The sequence below is a fragment of the Theobroma cacao genome, chromosome 9, assembly GCF_000208745.1.
Source record: "Theobroma cacao cultivar B97-61/B2 chromosome 9, Criollo_cocoa_genome_V2, whole genome shotgun sequence".
Taxonomy (NCBI): Eukaryota; Viridiplantae; Streptophyta; class Magnoliopsida; order Malvales; family Malvaceae; genus Theobroma; species Theobroma cacao.
Genome location: NC_030858.1, coordinates 1,014,445 through 1,035,104, shown reverse-complemented (window position 1 = coordinate 1,035,104; position 20,660 = coordinate 1,014,445). Strand labels below are relative to the sequence as shown.

The 20,660-nt window shown below is 35.8% G+C and overlaps 4 protein-coding genes across 4 annotated transcripts in view; 1 reads left to right on the top strand and 3 right to left on the bottom strand.

Annotated features, from left to right (window-relative positions):
* Positions 1-1,720, bottom strand: part of LOC18587741 (trafficking protein particle complex II-specific subunit 120 homolog) — a 6,917-nt gene extending 5,197 nt beyond the window's left edge. The window contains exons 1-3 of the mRNA XM_007011710.2: positions 1,135-1,720; positions 697-900; positions 384-566 (exon numbers count right to left, since the gene is read on the bottom strand). Of these exons, the coding sequence (XP_007011772.2) occupies positions 384-566; positions 697-900; positions 1,135-1,545 (798 nt within the window). The 5' untranslated portion in view covers positions 1,546-1,720. The remainder of the gene's footprint in view (positions 1-383; positions 567-696; positions 901-1,134) is intronic.
* LOC18587740 (aberrant root formation protein 4) lies at positions 3,510-7,813 on the top strand. The gene is made up of 14 exons (XM_007011707.2): positions 3,510-3,772; positions 3,850-4,029; positions 4,123-4,272; positions 4,360-4,432; positions 4,528-4,703; positions 4,799-4,858; positions 5,078-5,228; positions 5,371-5,430; positions 5,559-5,830; positions 5,917-5,988; positions 6,123-6,200; positions 6,286-6,492; positions 6,703-6,754; positions 7,202-7,813. The coding sequence occupies exons 1-14, from the start codon at positions 3,683-3,685 to the stop codon at positions 7,441-7,443; spliced, it is 1,863 nt and encodes a 620-aa protein (XP_007011769.2). The 5' UTR covers positions 3,510-3,682; the 3' UTR covers positions 7,444-7,813.
* LOC18587738 lies at positions 8,643-12,387 on the bottom strand. The gene is made up of 5 exons (XM_007011703.2): positions 11,803-12,387; positions 9,935-9,994; positions 9,768-9,830; positions 9,609-9,677; positions 8,643-9,493 (listed from the first exon to the last, which is right to left on the bottom strand). Exons 1-5 carry the CDS (start codon positions 12,151-12,153, stop codon positions 9,209-9,211), a joined length of 828 nt encoding a protein of 275 aa, XP_007011765.2. The 5' UTR covers positions 12,154-12,387; the 3' UTR covers positions 8,643-9,208.
* Positions 16,980-18,270, bottom strand: LOC18587735. Its single transcript, XM_018128243.1, has one exon. It carries the CDS (start codon positions 18,051-18,053, stop codon positions 17,520-17,522), a length of 534 nt encoding a protein of 177 aa, XP_017983732.1. The 5' UTR covers positions 18,054-18,270; the 3' UTR covers positions 16,980-17,519.

Below are 20,660 nucleotides of genomic sequence, written 5' to 3'. Positions count from 1 at the left end.
CCCCCCCCCCCCCCCCCCCTCTGGCCAAAAAAAAAAAAAGAGATGCAAATGAAGGAGGAAATTTTTGGTCTCTAAACATGCGATAAATCCTGAAAGCCAATGCTAGTCACTAAAATTGGCAGTGGCCATAACTGGATGTGAGCCACAACACTAATATGATATAAAGATTCAGAGATGTTGTAGATAGGCCTCATTGTAAATATATCTATTCATTAATTATATTTGTAAGAAAGCAAACATTTACAATGAATTTCAAAATTAGTGAGGCCTTATCCATTTGTTTTTTCATGCACATGTATGTATTGTAAGTAACCTAATCACTTTTAAGGATCCAAACAAACATCATAAATACCAGATGTGCTTGGTTCAGAGGCCACAATTACCAGTATGGCACAAACACTGCCCTCCAATGCCCCAGCATACCAGAAGTAATCAGCAGTCAACCTTGCTAGTTCAAGTGCAGTTGAATAATGAGCATTTGCATCAACAGGTGATCCTGCTAACAAACAGTAATCCCCTATTGTCTTCTGTGCACGGGCAAGTCTTCTCTTTTTGGCCTTGATCACCTGCATTGACATTTTTATCAAAACAAACTGATTAAGCAGAAGATTCCAAAAATCACACTGTCCAACAATAAATAAATGCTTTCATACAATAAAATACAGATTAAAAAGCTTAGGACACCTAAACATAAACCTCCTCTGAGCTAAGAGTAGCTTGAGAATCTAAAGGTGTCTTCAAAATAGTTCCAGCAGATTCTGCTTGAAGAACCCACTTCTCAAATTCCATCAACAATGAAGCAGCGATATCTTGCATCATTGTCTGCAAGTGAAACTCCTGCGTTGCACGGTCAGAAGGAGGAAACAAAACCAAGTTCTCCCTCTTCTTACCATCTTCCAGCTGCAGCAGAAAATTAAGGAATTAGACCATGAAATTCACAAAAGCTTGATATTATTTACTTTGTCAAAACAAACAAATATTGAATAAATTGAAAAGGTTTGAGAAACACGAATCACAGCATTCCTCCAGCTAATTGCCAATAACTATAACTAATAATAATCTTAATCATATAGCAGCACATTAGCATCTGATTTAATAAAGTAAACAGAAAAAACCCTAATTCTGAGAACTCACTTGAGAATCGCCAGGACAAAAGGCGAAGCAGCGTTCAACGAGAGCAGAGGTGTAACCTTTGCAGGCGGCATTGAATTGATCGATGACGAAATCGAGATCTGGCGAGGAAGGGCAGTGGCAGATGCCGATCACGGCGAGGATCTTGCGGTTGGACTGGAAATCTTCCCACGGGCTGGGTGGAGCCCCGCCCAACACGAATTTGAACCGGAGCGAGCCCGAGTCCCAAGGCTGGTGAGCGAAAGGGGATTTCTGATGTTCCGTGTAGAAGGAGCTGATCGTCGAGAGAGGGATCGCGTGGTGACGCAGCAGCATGGAGTGGTAGTCCCGCAGGAGAGGAGGAGGGACATCGCCGATCGGAAGGACGGCGATCCGGATCATGCAGGAGGTCTCGATGCTCACGTCGGGTTCCATTTCGGTGAGACCGGACCGTCAGGGAGAGGGAGGCGTAGAGATTGTAGCGTGGAGGCGGGCGTATCAGATTAGGAGCATCCGAATCGGGTGGCAGAGTAAAAAGCAGGTTGAGAAATGGGACCGTTGTCTCGGGTGGGTTAACTGAACTCGTTTTGGTCGTTAAGATCTCATCGACTCTCTAAAAATAAATAAATGAAATCCTTCTTTAAAATTTGATCGACATTATCTTATTACTACATATAATTAATTAAATTACTTCAAGATTTTTCAAAAAATTTATGAAGGACACCATTTCAATTAATTATTTATAAGGTTGAGAAGATTTTAATCAATCAAACTGAAATAATCGATTGAATTAGTTAATTCAGATTGATTATTTCGATTTGAATTTGAAATTTTAAATATTGCAATCAATTTTAGTGGTTTTTTATATCCAAAATTTATAAATGCCCACAAATTGACTATAAATAATATATATTTTAAAATTTTTATATTTTTAAAATTCATGATATTATTGATGTAATTTGTTGAAAATGTTTGTTGAATTTGTAATTGGTATATTTTCTTTAAGTTGATTTGTATCACATGCAGTATTAAAATATTATGTTAGATTTATTTCACTATTTGTTACTTGATGTAAGTTAAAGGGATATCTTTCTCCTATTTATTTGTTAAAGTATTTTTATAGATGGAATTTATCCTTATAGAAAGTGCATACGAGTAAATTAATATTTTTTTAAATAATTGTTAATAAAAATATTGAAGTAATTATAATCAAAATAATTAATTGAATTCATTGACATAATTTTATTTTGATTATTCTGATTCTTTCATGTACTTCAAACGATTCAATTATTTATAATATAGTTTGATTAATTTGATTTTTATAAACTTTAGACCTAATCAATTGAATCAATCATATGTTAAAATTAAAGATTTTGTAATATAATATTTTCAAATATGGTGATTTAAATCTCAAAACTTTCATATATTTCTATGCAATACACCATATATTTTATATGCTATATAAAACTTGAAATAAGGATTCTTTTTATATACATATAAGGAAAAAACAGTTAATAAAAAACGATTACGTCATTTTAAAGTAACTTATTTTTAGCTTATTTGAAAAATATAACATAAAATTCTTAAGGGAGGACGTTCAAAATTATGAAGGCCTATAGGTAGGTCTTTATGATGTGTGACCATTCAGCCATTAGTTTGATTGACTTCACAATAAATGTGAATAATTAAAATTTTTCTATTTTGATGATTTAATTTTTTGATATCTTTTAGCAAATGAGAATTTCGATTCAAAATTGACAAAAGCTTTGCAATCAATTGTATTATGAATGCATAAACTTTGCAATCAATTTCAAATTCTACTATGATGTGTTTATTGTTTAAAATCTAACAAATAATTAATAAACTTTCTCATGCATGAAAAAAAAATAAAGTTGAATTTTAAAATGCTTGAGGATATATATATATATATATATATATGTATTTAATTAATATTTAAATATCATTATTAGTCTTAGGATAAGAATTGAAACTTTTAACCCTTTTTAAGGAATTTAATCATAACCACAAATAAGCTATTAGTATTATTTCAGTTGTTTTTATTATTTATTAATTAACATTGGTTAAATTCAACCATATGATCATTCTTCCGTTTTATTTGTTTGTTCATTTTCTTATGTATGATTTTTTATATTTTTTAAAAAATCATATATTTATATTTTGTAAAATAAAAAAACAAATTTTAATGTAAAATATATCAAAATAATATTTTTCTTAATTTTCACGAAAATAAAAGAATATTTAAAAACGAATGAAAGATTAAAGTAAAATTCGAGATTAGAAAACCATAATCTTCTTTTCCATTGAATTAAATTTCTTTCGGCTGCCAAAATTTTATTAGTACAAAAAAGAGGAGAAAAAGAAGGAACCAAAAATTTCAAATTTCAAATATATAAAGTGAACCAGCAACTTCCTTTTCCATTTCCTGAGAGGCAGATTCGCAAAAAATCTTAGCGGCAAAAGGAAACAGAGCCCGGCGCCATCGAGAGCAGACACGCTTCAGGCGAAGAGTCGAGTGTTTAGAGGCCGTGAAACGCAGCGTATCAAGGACACCATGTCAGCAGAGAAGACGGAGCTTGACGGATCCTCTTCTGCTAATCCTCTCCTTCTTCAGCTCCAACAGATTCTAACTTCCTGCTCCGAGGTAAGCACGAAGCAAGCCTCTCATCCAATTCGTTTTGTCGAGAATAGTTAAATTTCCATCCATATTCATTTTCGTAGTCAATCGACGGCGGAGGAGACCTTGGTCAATCTCAAACCTCAGTCGCGGAGCTCGTCAACTTCCTCGATTCCTTATCAGACGCCGCCATTTCGGAGCCAGAAAACGAAGATGCAAGCGCCAATGCGCTCGAAATTCTCTCTGAAACTTATAATTTTTTGTGCTCGCCTTCTCTGGATCAGGTTTTTATCGCATCATTTTACGTGATCAAGTATTTACTAATGTTTTTGTTCTTATATTAAGCTTACTTATGAAATTTATGGATCATTTCACAGGAGGTTTTCGATGCGCTTTCGTTTGAGTTGCCAAAGTCAGTTTCAAAATTTTCAGGAGTTTCGCTTAAGTGTTTGGAGATTGCTGATAACATCATTGATCGCTTCATACAGACATGCAGTCCTCGCGATATGCTTTCGATTCTTTGCGAGGTCTGTGTATTTAAATTGCATTCTTTTAAATTTTCTATGAATTAATGGTCACAAGTATTTGTTGATTTTTGAATTTTAATGGATCAGGCGTTAGATTCCCCAAATAAGACAGTCAAAGCTTCTGCTTATGTTTCTCCTCTTTTAAGTGGACTTTCAAAAGGTAATCAATCATAGTCATCTGAAAAATTCAAGAGTGATTTTCTTTACTGAATCTATTTGTTTGAATATTCATGAATATTCGTGTTCTTGTTTCAGTATTTCTTTCCATTCAAAGGCGCCATTTTGAACAAATTAAAGTCGCAGTTCCGGTTGTTGTTAAAGTTGTGAACACCATTTCTTCAGAATCAGACTATGAAGATTCAGAACTGGAGACTTTGTTTGACAGAGCTGTCGACATTGGTCACTCTATACAAGTGGTTTCTACAAAACTGGTCTGCAATACTTGACTTCATGTTAGTCCATTTTTGAAATTCTTGATGTGTTTCTCTGTTAGTTCCTGATAATTCTTTGCTATTCCTTATAATAGGAGGCTGGAGTAAATGAAAAGCTTCAAGCTCTACTTGGTCTATACGTTCTGCAAATCTTGGTTGGTGCTCTTATGTTGAACCAAAGTTCTAGGTTGGGTGTTTATTGTTTCAGTAGATCTACAAGTGATTTAATTTCCAATAGTCACCTTGTTTTTAAATCTACTTGTCTTTTTGGGATTGGCTGACTTCCATTCTTGATCTCTTGAATTTTTTTTAGTTTTATCAAATCATGTATTTGTTTGTTTTTGTTGGTTTTAAGATACATCCTCGATGTGCAGGCATTGGTTTCAGTTAGCAGTAGATGTAATTCTTCAAATCATCTTCCCTTTGCAGTGCGATTGGCATGCTTCCTTCCATATTGTGGTTTGTCCTATCGTGGTTTGATAACTGGGTCAGATGTTGACAAAATATCTGGCATTGTTATTGGAGGTACAGTTCATGAGTTGCTGAGTTAATTTCCTTCATAATTGTTTCCTAAAGGATTACAAGATTAAATTAAGATCTCCACCATCTTTTGTTCTTATTATTTCTCTAACACGTTTTGTTTGATGCATAATTATGAGATGCACAGAGAACGAAGATGATAGTATGATTTTTTCATCCCATGTCTATCTTGGTGCATCAATTTCAGGTTTGTGTTTTGCATATACAAAATTTCCTCATTTTGTTGATCTTTTTTCCTCATCTGACATCATCAGTTACAGAAAACATTGCCTATTTCTTTGACATGCACAGAATTTTTGTTGTTTATTGATGCAGTGATTTGGGCCCAAATGTGCGATGAAGTTGCTCAGGCTGCGAAGGAGGATTTGAGTGCTGTTAAGGGAGAACTTCAAATTATCCAGACCAAAAGGTGGCAAGCAATCGGCATGTTAAAGCACATATTCTCATCTGTTGATCTTCCATGGGAATTTAAGAGACATGCTGTTGATTTCTTGCTTGATATAACAAATGGAAATAACTCCAAGACGTTAGATGATGAACATAACGATTGCTCTCTTTACATGACTAGCCTTTTTTCTGCGTTGCAGGTAGTCTCCTTCCATCTTGTTTTTATACATCCTCCTTTGCACTCTCTTGTTCTCTATCAGTCTGATGGCCAAAATGAACATTGCAGGCTATTACAATGATTATCATATATGCATCTGACACAGTGCTAAGGAAAAATGCCTTTGAAGCGCTTAAAAGGGTTAGGATTTTGTATATTATGGTTCCTCAGTCAATCTACCTCAATATGTTGAAATTTATTATCTTATCAAGTTCATATCTTCAGTTATCTACAAATGCTTTTAGGGTTCATACTGATTTGATACTAAATACCAGGTTTTGGCTGATATTCCAAATTCTCAGAGATTTGACATTTTAAAAGCTCTAATTGAAAAGAGCGACTCTTCCTCTATGGTAAAATTCAGTGTACATGACTATTATTTGATGTGATTATAGTTGAAGATACATTACCTAAGGTAGTTCCTCCAACTCTGTGTAGGTTGCAATTCTTCTAGATTGTGTTAGAGGGGAAATGCACATGGAAAGCACCCTGAGGACGTCAATAGGAAAAAATGAAGTCCTAGGGGCTGACGATAAAGCATGTAAAAATACATTATTTTGGAGTACAAGCATCCTTGAGTTGGCGGAGTCAGTTTTGAGGCCTCTGAATGGAGGACCTCCAATCCTTCCAGAAAATGGCGATGCGGTATTTCTTTTGCATCTTTTGCCTGCTGATGTTTAACTTATTGGAGTTATCTTGCTTAGAGCATTTCAATGGTTCTTGTATTATTGTCTTGCTTGGATTGTGGTATTTTTTTCTATTGCTTCACATTTTAAGGTCTTCTTGAATGGTTCTTGTGTCATTATCACGCTAGGCATTTCCTGTATGTAACAGATTCATTATGATGTGTTACAGGTTCTATCCGCCCTTAATTTGTACCGATTTGTATTGATGACAGAATCAGCAGGTAAATCTTAGTTTACTGGTTTATTGAAGATGAGAACTTAAGGCTTTAGATGCTCATGTTTCTTGCAGTGTGTGCTCTTTGTTGTCTGCATATTAGCATAGCACTTCCGTGGTAATGTGCTATTACTAAGTTTGGTGTTTGTATTTATGTAATGAGTCAAGGCCCTGGAGTTTGATTTTAGAATAGTTATAACACATTCACTAATTCCAGCTTTCTCCCTCCATCAACAAAGTCCATGTTAAACATTTAAATTCAGTCATGGGTAGAATTAATACTATTCTCATAGATCTCGGTCCCAAGACTCAGCTCCTGGTCAGTTTGACCGTCTAAGATTTGGCCTCTTTATAATATGATATTTACTGTCTAAGCCAGTGGAGTTTTTAAAGGTGCTTCATCAGTCATCATCCATATTGCTCTTTATTTTTGACCTGGTGGCAAATGGAACAGGGAAAACCAACTACACTGGAGTGCTGTCCAAGAACAATTTGCAAAAGGCCTACAACGAATGGCTCCTACCTCTTCGAACCCTTGTGACAGGCATGATGGCAGAGAATAAGAGCGATTATGATCAACTTGCTATTGACACTGTATGTGCTCTGAACCCGGTTGAGTTGGTTTTGTACCGCTGTATTGAACTTGTTGAAGAAAAAGTGAAACATTCGAACATGACATCGGTCCAGCATGCTTGACTGTTCTTGCTCAAGCCATTTATTGGGGAAATTCCCCACAACCCGAAACAACAACTAAGAGTTCTAAAACATTAGGAAGGTGTAGCCAATTCAAAAATTATTGTTTCAATCTTAAGTTAAATTTGTATTTTTGCTTTGCTTTATTCCTTTGGAGTAAGGTGTTTTTGTGCTCTTAGTGCCTGATGCGAAATGGATAAAAATGGTATTATCGTAGGATTCCTTATTAGTCATCATAGACCGGTCAGGATACCTTTGTCTCTTTCAGTAGTTACTGGGGCATGGTAGGATGGTCCATCTCTTTGCTGTGAAATGTTGAGTTTGTTAGGACTGATTAATCAAATCAAATCTGTCCTCATGGTTGTCTCCCCTACATCAAACTTATTCGTGTAGATAATTATTCTATAACAAAATTCATTGCGTAATTTTAATCTGATGACTTTCGAATTCATTCCTAGATTCTTATTTATCACATTAATTTTGTTTGTAGAATTTAAAAATTCCATCAATAATATATTAGATGATAATTAAAAAAAAACATGATTTTGGAATTTGGATTTGTTCTCTCAGAACCATGCATTAAAGATTAATTAAGGTCTTATAATCTACAGCATCATCCATGTAGAGTGCTTTGATTAACTCCTTTTCTTGGCTAGTTGGTACGGAAGCTATACTTCTCTAGCTAGATTGGATTCAATATTTGAATCTATTAGGCCAAAAACCTTTTCCTCTATTTAGGGCCGTCCTTCGCCGTTATATCCAAAGTGCTTAAAAAAAAAACAGGTGTCATAATTTTATTTCGATAAATTAATTACATATTTTCTAACTCTATATTTGTTATATCATATTATTATCAATAAATCAAATATTATTATTTTTATTGATACATAATTTTAAAAATATTTTATGACATAATACTCTTAAACTTTAGCTGTGTTTAATTATTATAAAGCTCCTTGTTTTGCTTGCAATGAAGGTTTCCATCCGCCGCCCTTTTCCGCCAGGATCGGGAATCGAGATATAAAAGCTAAAGGGGAGAATTCTTTTCCCAACATTGTATCAGTACCTTTTACCTCGTCAAAAGAAACATCCCGGAAACGGCTTGCCTACCCTTTTCTACCTTTGACCGTCATTCCGGTGGTGGATCAACACCTCTCGCACTGATTGTGATTCTAAGGCATATATATATAAATGGTTGAATGGGTCCATAAAAGAAATTTCACTAGTAACTTAGGCTGTAAGGAAACAGTATCAAAGATTGTTGGAAAGTCCTTTTCCGAAATTCCTCCCTCAAGTTTACAGAATAATTTGGTAAAGGGGGGTACTGGAAGCCGAGTTTCTAACAACAAAACTTGTGAAAATTAGTTTTCGAGAAGCTTACACAGAGAGGCCATCGTGGGATTTGTACCTACAAAGAATCGCAATTATTTTCTACATAATTCCGAAACGAGAAGTAATGAGGGTTTACCCCAACGAATTCCGGAGCAATGTAGGAAACCTGCTGCAACCCATGACAAGAATCTCTACACCATCTACAGGCTAAAGGGATTTCTACACTACCCTCAAAATTCTTCTCTGTAAACCTTTCGAGTGTTGGCAACTGGAGCAACTTAAAACTGTTAAATCTGTTTGCCTGGCCGGAGTTTTGGTATTAGTTACATCAGCAAATAAGCTCCTTGGCCAGTGTCACCATTGTTCCAGTAAAACCCCTCCACTTTCTCACACCCTTTGGCTGCGAGAAGGGGTAAAGTAGTCAGCTCATCTTTTCTCAGCTAGTCCCATATAACATTTCGGTGCCGGAATCATCTTCAGCAGGCATCATATTTAGATCAGGCAGTAAGAAATAACTGTCCCCACTAGAATCAGCCTTCCCTGCATCGCAAGAATCTAACAGTGGCTTTCGATCATCCAGGGAATGTGATGGCAAGGTGGTCGTGGGAATGTAGTCAAGAGAGGAGGGTACTCTCTGGCAAAATTTACTACAAGGTACTTTCTCCTCCGGTTCATCAACAATTAAACTCGAGTTCTTTGCAGTATGGAAGTTCAAATCAAGCTGCAATACAAGTAAGTTCACATTTCCATCATTAAACCTATCTTTTCGTAAGATATTGATTAATGAATCTATACTAATCATGTCAACTTAGTGCATCAAAGTTAGTCTAGCTCACCTTGATTCTTTTCAAGTTCTCATTCCTGACTCTCTGTTCTTTACAAGTAGCACGCATGGATGCAATCTCCTGTTCAATGAATAGAAGATGACTGTAAGATTAACTGACCACAGTCAAGAAGGCACATGATGGATGAAGAACCCTCAAACTCAAACACACCTTTTTCAAATAAACCCTTTCCTTCAAAAGCAGAGTCTCCTCCTCCTTAAGTTCAGCAAATGTCTGAAAAAATGACAACAATCAATACCAGATTAGAAACCCATGAATCATCATCAGAATTTTCTCAATAAAACATTTCCGAGTGAAGATCAAACTAAATTTTTTACCTTCTTCCTTCTTGTCCTCTTGGTGGATGTGCTAGTGGTTTCATTAGCAGCAGCAGTGCCCTGCAACATCCATCAGCCAAATCATAAATCAATAAACATAAAGAAAGGAGTAAAAATCCAAAGTGGATGAACACTCAAACTAAAAGTTAAAGGTTGGGGTCCCATCTAATGAAACTCAAACACATGCATGCATTGACATTATCCAAATTGCCATAAATACTTAACAGAAGCTGACTCACACGTCACATTTACACAGACCATTTTTTATTAACATTATTATTAAAACTAAAAAAAATGGGAAAAGAAAAATGAGATGGCACTCTCACAAGGTCACAACCAAAAAACATGTAAACCTTTGAAAGCGCTCCAAGTAGGGGACAGCTGACAATCTGAGTGGTGGAAGGGCACGGAATTGAATATTGCCAAATGCCCGCTCCTTCTCACCCAAGTGAACCAGTAAGAAGAAGCCATGTCATATTCACAGGCACGTTAGCATATGATTTAAGCTCTCCTCTAATTCTGATCTTCACCTCACGTGACTACTCCCACGTGATCCTTTCTGACATGGCCGGCACATATTGGGTCACTAGCTGTATGACCCTAAGCTCCCCAACACCTAATTAAAATTCTCACCTCCCAATTTCAAGTTTTTTCACCACTATTTTCATTTTTTTTCCAAATCAGACGGTCCATGGTCGATCCGATCCCCAATCATAAATGTTGGACATTGTGGGACCCAAACACTAAAAGATATCCCAATCCCGGAAAAAGGTGAGGGTCGTAAAAGAGTAGATAAACACGGGAAAAACCGATGCGAATACAAGTACAGCTACAGATAGCGATGGGAGGGGGGAGACCCACCAAATTGGATTGCACCCGCGTCACACCTGATAATCGCTCTCTCCCTTGATCATCAACAACATTACACCAAACCGAAAGAACGCAGACCTACAGCCCCTCCTTTTACTGGACCCCACCTATCAAACTGGTTTCACGTCATGACCAAAATACCCTGGGATCCTCTACGGGAAGCTTCCTTGCTTCTTACGGTGGGGGATGGGCCCCAGTGAATTTTTTTTGCCTGACGAAATTGTCCTTTTACTGAAAAGCGTACTGGACTTCCTGGAAAGTAGAATCTAAGGGGGGTGTGGTTTTGGAAGGGCGATTTGGTAAATCTAAAAAAAGCCAACAAAAGAATGACAGGTGACCGGAAAAGAGGCGAGAAGAAAACGTGAGGCGCTTCCAATCTGTGTATGGGTGCTGACCTCACGTGAAAAACGTAAAACCCTTAAAAGCACCAGGGCATTTTAGTCCAAACATAAAAAGGTTGACACTTGTTGCTGTTTTTATTACTATTATCCTGTCAGAAACCGATGGTCGGAGAGATCGAACCCATAAAAACCTTTCAGTTCGAAGATGATGAGAAAAACCGTAAAAATGGGCAGATTTAACCTTCGGGAAATTTTTTAAAGGGCATTTTCGTCAGCTGGATATGGAGAAATCCATGCAATCGAGGAAAACCGAGCATAAATTTTACGTGACACGAAAAGAAATAAGTGTAAATAAAGAAGATTAAAAAGGGGTTAGATGGTCATTTGACCTGAGGATTAGGAAAGAAGAAAAAGGGTGTATAAGAAGTTAGACAAGAATGTCTCGTCGACGGGACACAAACGATAAAACAAAGACAAAGCCAGAACCAAAACCACTTCTTCAAATCCGATGAACAGTGGTGGTCACGTAATTTTTACATGCCAGACGGGGACATTTCCGTCAACTCCAACCCAAGTATGACACATCGAAAGACCAGCTCCTTATCTCAGACAGACGGAGAGAGAGAGAGAGTGAGAGAGAGTAAGTGAAAAAGAAACCTTGGATCTGGAAGGTGCAGCTGGAGGAGAGCGAAGGGCGTGTCTACTGGTCTCTTCGAAGCCACCGGCGGTGGAAGGAGAGGCGGCGCCGCCTCCGCCGCTCCAAGAAAGAGGCGTGGTGGGGCTACCTCTGGTACCGACGTTGAAATCCCCATCTTTCTTGGCGTCGCATCGTATCGACATGGACTTAGACCTCGGCTGCCGCATCCCCCATCTAAGTGCAGCCACCGCAGATTTCGGAGCCGATGGCACTGCTTGCGCTTGTTTCAGCCTCACCAGAAGCTCCACCACCACGTTGTCATCTGTCATCGCCGCCCGAACCCACTCATCTTTCACCATCGTCATCATCATCGTACACCACCTCCACCACCAACCGACGAAAACAAAGGAAAGAAAGAAAAAAAAAGAACCCCAGATGTTGATAAAAAGAATATATGGGGTTTGCAAGAGAGAAGTGAGAAGATATGGGGAAAGGGAAGGGAGAGGGAGGGGTGGCGAGGAATGAGAGAAAAAAGTTAAAAATGTGTAAAAGTGACGGAGATGAGGTGTGAGCAATGTATATATACGAGGGTGTCTTTTCTTCTCTTTTCTTCTTTTCTTTCACTTTTTTTTCTCTCTTAAATAAAACAATAACATTATTAATTNATTTTTGAAAGTTGTTTGTGTGGTGGAGTAGATTCCAGTTATTCGGTTTGGTTTCTCGTTTTCTTATATAAACGAGCACTTTCCCCCCTCTCTCTCTCTCTCTCGCGTTGGGCAAAAGGATCGGGAGAGACGGGAGGGTGATATGTGTGTGGGGGGTCTGACTCTGACCTTTAATTTTTCTTTTCAAGATGAGAAAAATGGTGGGGTCCAGAGATGACATGTGGCACTGACAGGGTTTCATTTGTTTTTGGCTTCTAGGGTTGCGGAAACTGATAAACCCACCACTGCCGATTCATTGCCCTTCTTTCTTTTTTCTTTTTTTTTCTTGTTTGGAAATGTCTTCTGATGATAAGAGTTAATTATATATATATATATATATGAAAATAAAATAGTACTTGCAATTAAAATGCAATAGGAGGCAATTACCTCTTCTTGCTTCTATTACCTTCTAATCTAAATCTATCTTCTTTCTTTCTTTTTCTAGTACTTAGTATTAGTGTATCTGAGGACGAGTTTTATTTTAAAGTTTTAAAATATTCGAAATCAACTGTACTCTAAAGTAAAATAAGATCATAACTTATGTTGATCAACTTAATAGATTTTAAATATTAATTATATATCAAAATAAAAATTTTTAATTAATTTTATTTATTATTTAATTTTATATATTTTATTTCCTGAAAATGTCATCAATTGCATCCTCGGAATCTAATCTCCTATTCACTATACTAATTGGATTTCCTTAATTAATTAAAAATAAATAAATTCTCTTACATTCACAAACCGTTACTAAATTCTTACTTGCTACTGTGAAATTTTCAGGGGTTTTTCTTAATAGTTTTTCTTTTTCTTTTGTCACATGTACGTATGGGGTATGACTTTATTTCGATTATTATTAATACTAATATATTTATTAGTAATAATATTTGGTGGGCAATGAGATGCAATTGTTTACTTATAAAAATATATCCTGATAATATATCAAATATAAATATAAAAATTTTTAATTATTAATAATAAATAACTACTTGTATGATACATATATATGGAAAATTATTACTGATTGTTGGATGTGTAATGAACAAAAAAAAGGGATTTTAATTATCTTAAATAAGAAAATACTAGATTTTGTATTTTGTCCTTTTTTGTAGATATTAATAAAAACGCAAAATTGGAAAGGGTGAAACGGCACCGGTGGAGGAAAGAAAAAGAATAATGATGATTAGGGAGAAGGGGAAGGCTAAGGTTGGGCTTAGCGTGGCTGACAAGACTGCCTTTCGGCGAGTGCAAGTCTCTGCCTGCGCTCTCTTCTCACTTTTTTTAGTTCTTTGTTTTAGGGTACTGTCTGTCGGCCTCGTCAAAGTGGATTGGATTAGAGAGTTTTAATCCTCCAAACGCCACCGTTGCACCTGCTTTTTTTTTTTCTCTCTTTCTTTTGTTTCTTCAACGTTATTACAGTGATTATTACTGTTGATTCTTTTTACTATTAAATTATCTGAGTAGAAGTAAATTTTTTTTACTAATGATTCTTGATTTGTAGGATATGAAATAATTATCATTTTCTGTACACGAGATTGTCGATATGGTTAAGAGATTATGTGGCACGTCATCAAGGTAAGTATACAATAAATGTTGATTAATATTGGGATCGACAATTGTTAATCTTTCATTAAAATTAAAGATAGTGTAGATTTAAATGAAAAATAAAAATTTAGTTACGTAAATAGATATCGTTTAATGGTTTTTATTATTAATTAAGCCTATTCTTTTAGCTTTGCTTGCATTCATTGCTGCCCCCTCTCTTCTGTTTGTGCAAATTATATTTATAAAAATGTGTTAGGTAGACTATTAATTCTTACCGTAGCATGAATGCAATGTATGCAAATAAATTTCTCTGGAATTCAATGGCATTGTAAGTTAAATAAATTGGTTAGCTTTTTAGAAAATTACAATATGAGATTTGGGAGAGGAAGAGCAAAACCCAAGAAGACTAGGGTAAGGCCGTGGGGAGAAAGGAGACCATTTTCTAACTTCCTTAGCTTAATGATCCAATTAAAAGGCCCAATCTTATTTTTTTTTCTTCTTGTTGTTCTTTTATTCAATCTATCACCTTAGGACGATGTTTAGTATCACGATCCAGGGAAATTGTATTAAAATATAATTAGATATTTAAGTGGTTATCATATTTTCAATTTATGAAACGTCATTTGTGAGATAAACTCGTGAGATTGATTACCTCAAAACAAACAACACATTGCAAGTTAGTTTAAAAACTGACACTTAGGAACTAAGAAACTTGAAATGTAATTGAAGAGTGCCAATGCATGTAAGTTTCTCTTTTAGAAATTTCTTAACAGAAGGTCACAAAATGGCAAAAATTCAAGGAGAATGTTATCCAATGAAGTGAAACCCATCTCTAAACAAAAACCATAAATTTAGTAGTAGTTGAGAGTGATTCATTAGGTGGGAAGAACAAAAATGCAGTAGGTAAACCCAGAAAATGAAGAACCAAACCCTGCAGTTTTGGACCATTATTGAGGTCACCTCATCCATGACCCCTTACTGGCTCATTACGGATCAGCCTTCTCAGACATTGCTTTCCTTCCTATCTGTGCATTTATGTATAGCTTTGGCCTTTGAGGATCCATGGAATAAAAACATTACCAGAGAGTAACTCTGCCATTGCCATTAAGCCAGTTAGCCACCCACTTGCAAAACTTAGCCCCTGCCAAAATTGGTGAATGTTAAATTATAGATATAGTTCAATCAATTCAGCAATAAAAGAAACCGGTTTCCGGGACCAAAGGCTATGATTTTTTTTTTCTCTGTAAAATTTTTGAATGGGTGTAAATCTCAACTTTTCCTGCACATTGCATCAGGCATATGTTGGATGCTTCTTAACCTGGACAGTGAAAATCATGATCAGAAAACAAAAGAAAAAGAACAAATCAATCTGATGATGATCTTTAATAATAAATGCAAACCCCAGAACAATCATTTAATAGTTTACAGTCCAAAAAGAAATGAAGTAATGGCTGAACAGGTAACTTGGCTAAGCCCTCACCTTTATGCCTGGTAAAAAGAACTTGTAAAAAAATTGAACAAATTTCTACACTGTTTTTTATGTACAATTGGATGTTGGGTACACTGGAGGTGGCCCGGTTTGATGAAGCAGGACAAGATAGCATATTAAAAGAACAACTGAGGGAACCTCCACTTGCAGCTTGGTCTGTGTGACATTCTGGTTTAAGGATTAAATTGCAAGACACCAACCATCTCCATTTCCTGGACAGCATGTTTGGTTTTATATACAGCATAGATAATGAGACAATACCCTCTTCCCCCCCACCCACCTTTAAGAAAAGAAGCAGAGCTAAGGATGCTTGCTTTAGTCCATATTTGTCAGAAAATGGGGTTTTAAGTAATCCACTAGACCTTGCTTTTAGGTTGAGGTTTGTTGGTCTCTATGCGACTTTGGAGTCCTTGACATGGACACCTTTTTGTCCTCATCGAACGTCAATCTGGGTGAATGTAAATTTCAAACTCTCCTCTGTTTTTTTTTATTTCAGGATGAAAGCGAGGGACTGTATCCTGCCCACGACTGTCCATAATGTTTTCTTTTACTGTTTATTTATTTATAGCAAATATCTTGCTCCCAGTAGAATCCAAGGTAAGGCAGCCTCCCTCCCAATTCACCTTGGGGCTTTGGCCCGACATACAGAAAAGGATAGTCGTGAAACCATAATGGCCTAATACAGCCCAAGGAAGCGTTGCCCTGTCTGTCTAAGAAAGTCTGAGACCCTGAGACGGACCCGTCTCCTTGCTGTAAACCGGAGAAGCCGGACGGGGCATCACCATCTGGACCTCATCAACCAGCTCAGTTTCCTCTCAAAAACATTTCTATTTTCTGACTGTTATGCCGGTTTGGGTTCTGGTAATGTACCGTAAAGGGTAAGTTTCCAGGATCTTGCTGATACCGGCTTAGTTTCTTTCCAGAACATTTCTATATTCTGACTATTATGCTCGTTTCGGGTTTTCGTAATGTACCGTCAAGTGTAAGTTTCCAGGATCTTGCTCATCCCTTTGAACATGACATTTCCAGTCTTGCACGGTTTTGGACTTCGGAGCGTGTTGACAAAATGAGAATTGCCTGTTCTCGTTCTCAACGTCCCGCAGGCTCGTTTGACCCTTGGCCAGAACTTAACTACCCCGTCTCAATTGATTATCAAGACAAGGTTTAGTAGGTGGACCAAGACAACAGACAGGGATGGAACTACCACCACCACCGGGACAAAAAGCAGTTGACTGAATTTGTTTGTTAACCCTTTAAATACTAGCAATTCCTTTCAATTAACAAAAGCTTTAAACTCGGATAATTTGCACCCAATAACCACTATATTATCAATTCAGCCTTTAGCCCATGATTCTGCCAAAAAATTGGTATCAGAAATATTCATTTCCTGGGCCAAAATCTGAAATGGTTCCTTCTTCAGGCCGAACAAGCTTAACAATCATTGGGAAAAATCGTCAGCTTAACACTAAGAAACAACTAGAAATTTTACTCATAAATCAACTGGCAACTACATCATATGCAACTGATAAGCAGGAGGGATACATAAATCAATTACATGATTTCACATCCTAACACAATAACACTAGTTCAAACACAAACCCAGCCAATATACCCTTACATATATATTTTTTTTTCACACAATAACACTAGTTCACATCTACCCAGCAAATCTACCCTTACATATATTACCCAATACTAGTAAAAAGGAAATGAAATTTTACCCATCAGCGAAATTAAAGAAGAAAGAAGAAGAAAACTAGACAGCAGAAACCCAGGAGATACCCTACGTATAAAAGCAAACGATGTAACATAAAAACTATACAGCGGAGGAACTTCGATTAGGAAGACTAAAAACCTACATTTTTGAGTTAGCTTATTTCGATTTTTTCCCCTTGAAAAAATAAGGGATGATCGAAAATTAGAGAACCCAAACGAGTGTTATCAGCAAACAGCAACAGATTAATTCCAGCACCAGCCCACGATTCGTCGCTGTTAGCTACTAATCCAGCCTTAATATCCTCCTCAAATCACTTGTAGCATCATCGTTCTTCACGGCAACGCTACTCTTCTTGGTGAAAAACGCCGGCATGGGCACCGAACTCGGCGGAGGCGATGTTATAAAGGCCGACCCAGCATAAAAAGCGGCTGCAACGACCTTGTTGCTGTTGCTGTTTGACTCAGTAAGGCGGATCTGGGTTGGAACAGACCCGGGATCTGGACCTAAACGGTTAGTGGAACCCAGATCTACACCGACGTTTTCCTTTTCCAAACTTACAGACTTTTCCGGCGTCGATTTTTTTAAATCTTCGCCGCGTTTGAGGATCTTGACTTGACCCATCACGAGATTTTTGGCCGGAACTTTGGGGTCCACGGTGGGACGAGATGGAGGGGAGGTGTTCGGAGATCTCTTCTTACGGTTGGGTTGTGCCCGGTTAATTCGGGCAGGATTTGGAACTCGGTTTTTCGGTTGCTTCAAGGGATTAGGGAGCGGAAGCTTTAGACAATCTTCTGGTTTTAGAACGGCAACACCCATGGCTGATCAACAAGGGATTTATAGGTTGAACAAGGGATGAAGAACAATTAAAGAGAATTTAAAGCTTGGGAAAGAGAATCTGATTGAGGATTTGCAGACGAAAATTAAGAGAAGAATCAGAGAAAGATATGTAAATGATTATTCATAAATTACAAGGAAAATGACTTTGAAGAGAGAGTGAGAAGGAAGAAGTCAGACATAGAGATGAAACTAGGGTTACAAGGGAGAAGGAGGGCCTTTAAAGGAGAGCCAAAAGTAATTTGATCGCGTCGCCACACGCGCTTTTGGCGGTTTCCATTCCACTCTCATCATGGCGGTGAACAACTTCGTCTTCCTTGTTTAATTCCTTTTATATTTAAGCATTTTTTAATGATTTTTAAAAATTTAAAATACTCATTTTCTCTCTAATTTTTTTAATTAAAAATAATTTTTTGAAATGTTTTAATATATTTTAAAACGAAAATCTAAAATATAAGGTATTTAAAAATTAATAAAAATCATTTCAAGACATCTCAAAAAAATAAAAAAATTAAAGAGAGAATAATTTAACACTCAAATTTAAAATTGATAAATGCATAGGAATGATTAAATTTGATAAAAGAAACAATTCATGTGACTGAATCATCTGAAATTTTTTTCTAATATTGAAATAAAAATAATTTTATAATCTTTTACATATTATTTTATTTAAAAAGATCTATAGTTGATGCACATATATAAATTACATATAAATTTAAAAATAAAAAATTTTAAAAATTAAATATATATAATTTTAAAAAAATTATTTTAAAATATAACAACTTTTAACTTTATACTTTTATAAAGTGATACATTACCATTAAATGATATTATATATCGATAATATAATGATAAAAAAATGAAAGGATCTCGAGATTATTTTTTTGAAAAAAAATTAGATACTACCAATTATTTTTGGTGTGGTAGTAAAATTGAGAGTAGAAATTAATTGTTAATTAAAATTTTTGGCAAGATGTAGAATTTTTCTTTGATTTTGGCTTTAGGGCGTGACAAATAAGCCATTTATGGCAAAATAAATAAATAATTCAGGATTTTCGTGTGTGTATTGATCACGGAGAATTAGGCGCGTGGAAAGTATTGGTTGGAGGAAAGAGTCCACAGAAACCTTGGTTACGAGGGTTGAGCTGTCTGACGTGGGTGCTAAACAACCGGTGGCATGATTATCCACCACCTTAGCAGTTCCTCCCTGTACTTCCACTTTATTTACAAAAACGCCCAAGAATGATTGTCCATGGTTTAGGTTATGTGTCAAGTTGAAAAATTTTTAATTTCCCTGTTTTTTGGATTAAAAAACCTGTTGAATTATTCTATTTTTCAAATTAAATCTTTATTTTTTTATCCGAATAAGTTTTACTTGCACAATCTATTAATTTTAACGAGAAATTAACTATCATCACTATCTAATGTCACATATCTTATAACCTGCTAGTTTATATATCAACATGATAATTAATGTAATTATATGATAATTAATATAAAATAAATCATGTAATCAAATCATATACCACATGAATTAAAGAAAAAATTAATTGAAATTCAATTTGCAATTGTTAACACTCTATTATAGTTAAGTGTTGTACGTTAATGTAACTATCCAAATTTAAACATCGAGAATATAATAATTTTTTGGTCTAAATCAATTATTTTTTAAAAATTTATATAAATTTTAATATTTATATTTAAATTTGATATGAGATGAAATATTACAATTACAAATTAAAATATTTATTTAAATATAATATAAAAATAAAAACTTAATTATATAACTTTAACATAATTCACAATTTCTTATTTTTATTTAAGCATTGCTTTTTTTACTAATAAATTAATAATATATGCTACAAAATTCTCGAATTAAATAATAAAAGGCGAAAACGAAAGTGAGCACGTCTTTTGTGGCAAACACTATAAAAAAAAAGGGGGGGAAATGGAAAATATCTAACGGATGGCTGACACGGTCGACAACCTTCGACGTGTGCTTTGCCTTGTGATTACAAGCCACGTATTCAAATCTCCTTTTGGTCAATGGAACGGCTAAAGTACCTTTTAAAAGCAAGCCAATCAAAGCTTACCCGTGACTGAGGGTTAGCCGGTTAGGTTTCGTAATTTTCCTGGAAACCAGTGGGCATTTGTTGAACGTGACATGACTTTGGGATTACCCCTTCAGAGGACAGCTGGAGCTAAACCATATGTCAACGTGTCGAACGAGGATTGGGTGACGTAGACGTTATGAAAAAGACGTGTGCCGCGTGGGTTAGCCGACTTGCATGGTCTTTGGGGGTAATTTTGCATATTCGGCTATTTGCTAGGCTGGCTGGAATTTTTTATGAACCGGTCGAAGCCCTTCGCTTGGAAGCTTTCAAAACAAAGTTTAGATTGTTCAATCCGTTAGGTTTTAAATTTAAAAAAAAAATTAATTAAATGGATAAATTATACTTTAAAATCCAAATAATGTGATAATTTTGACTTTAAATCAAAATATATGAGCATATAATGTTGTTATACTTATTTACTTAAGAGGGTAATAGTTCTTAGAGTAAATTGTGAGAAACAATTTTTCTTATAAAC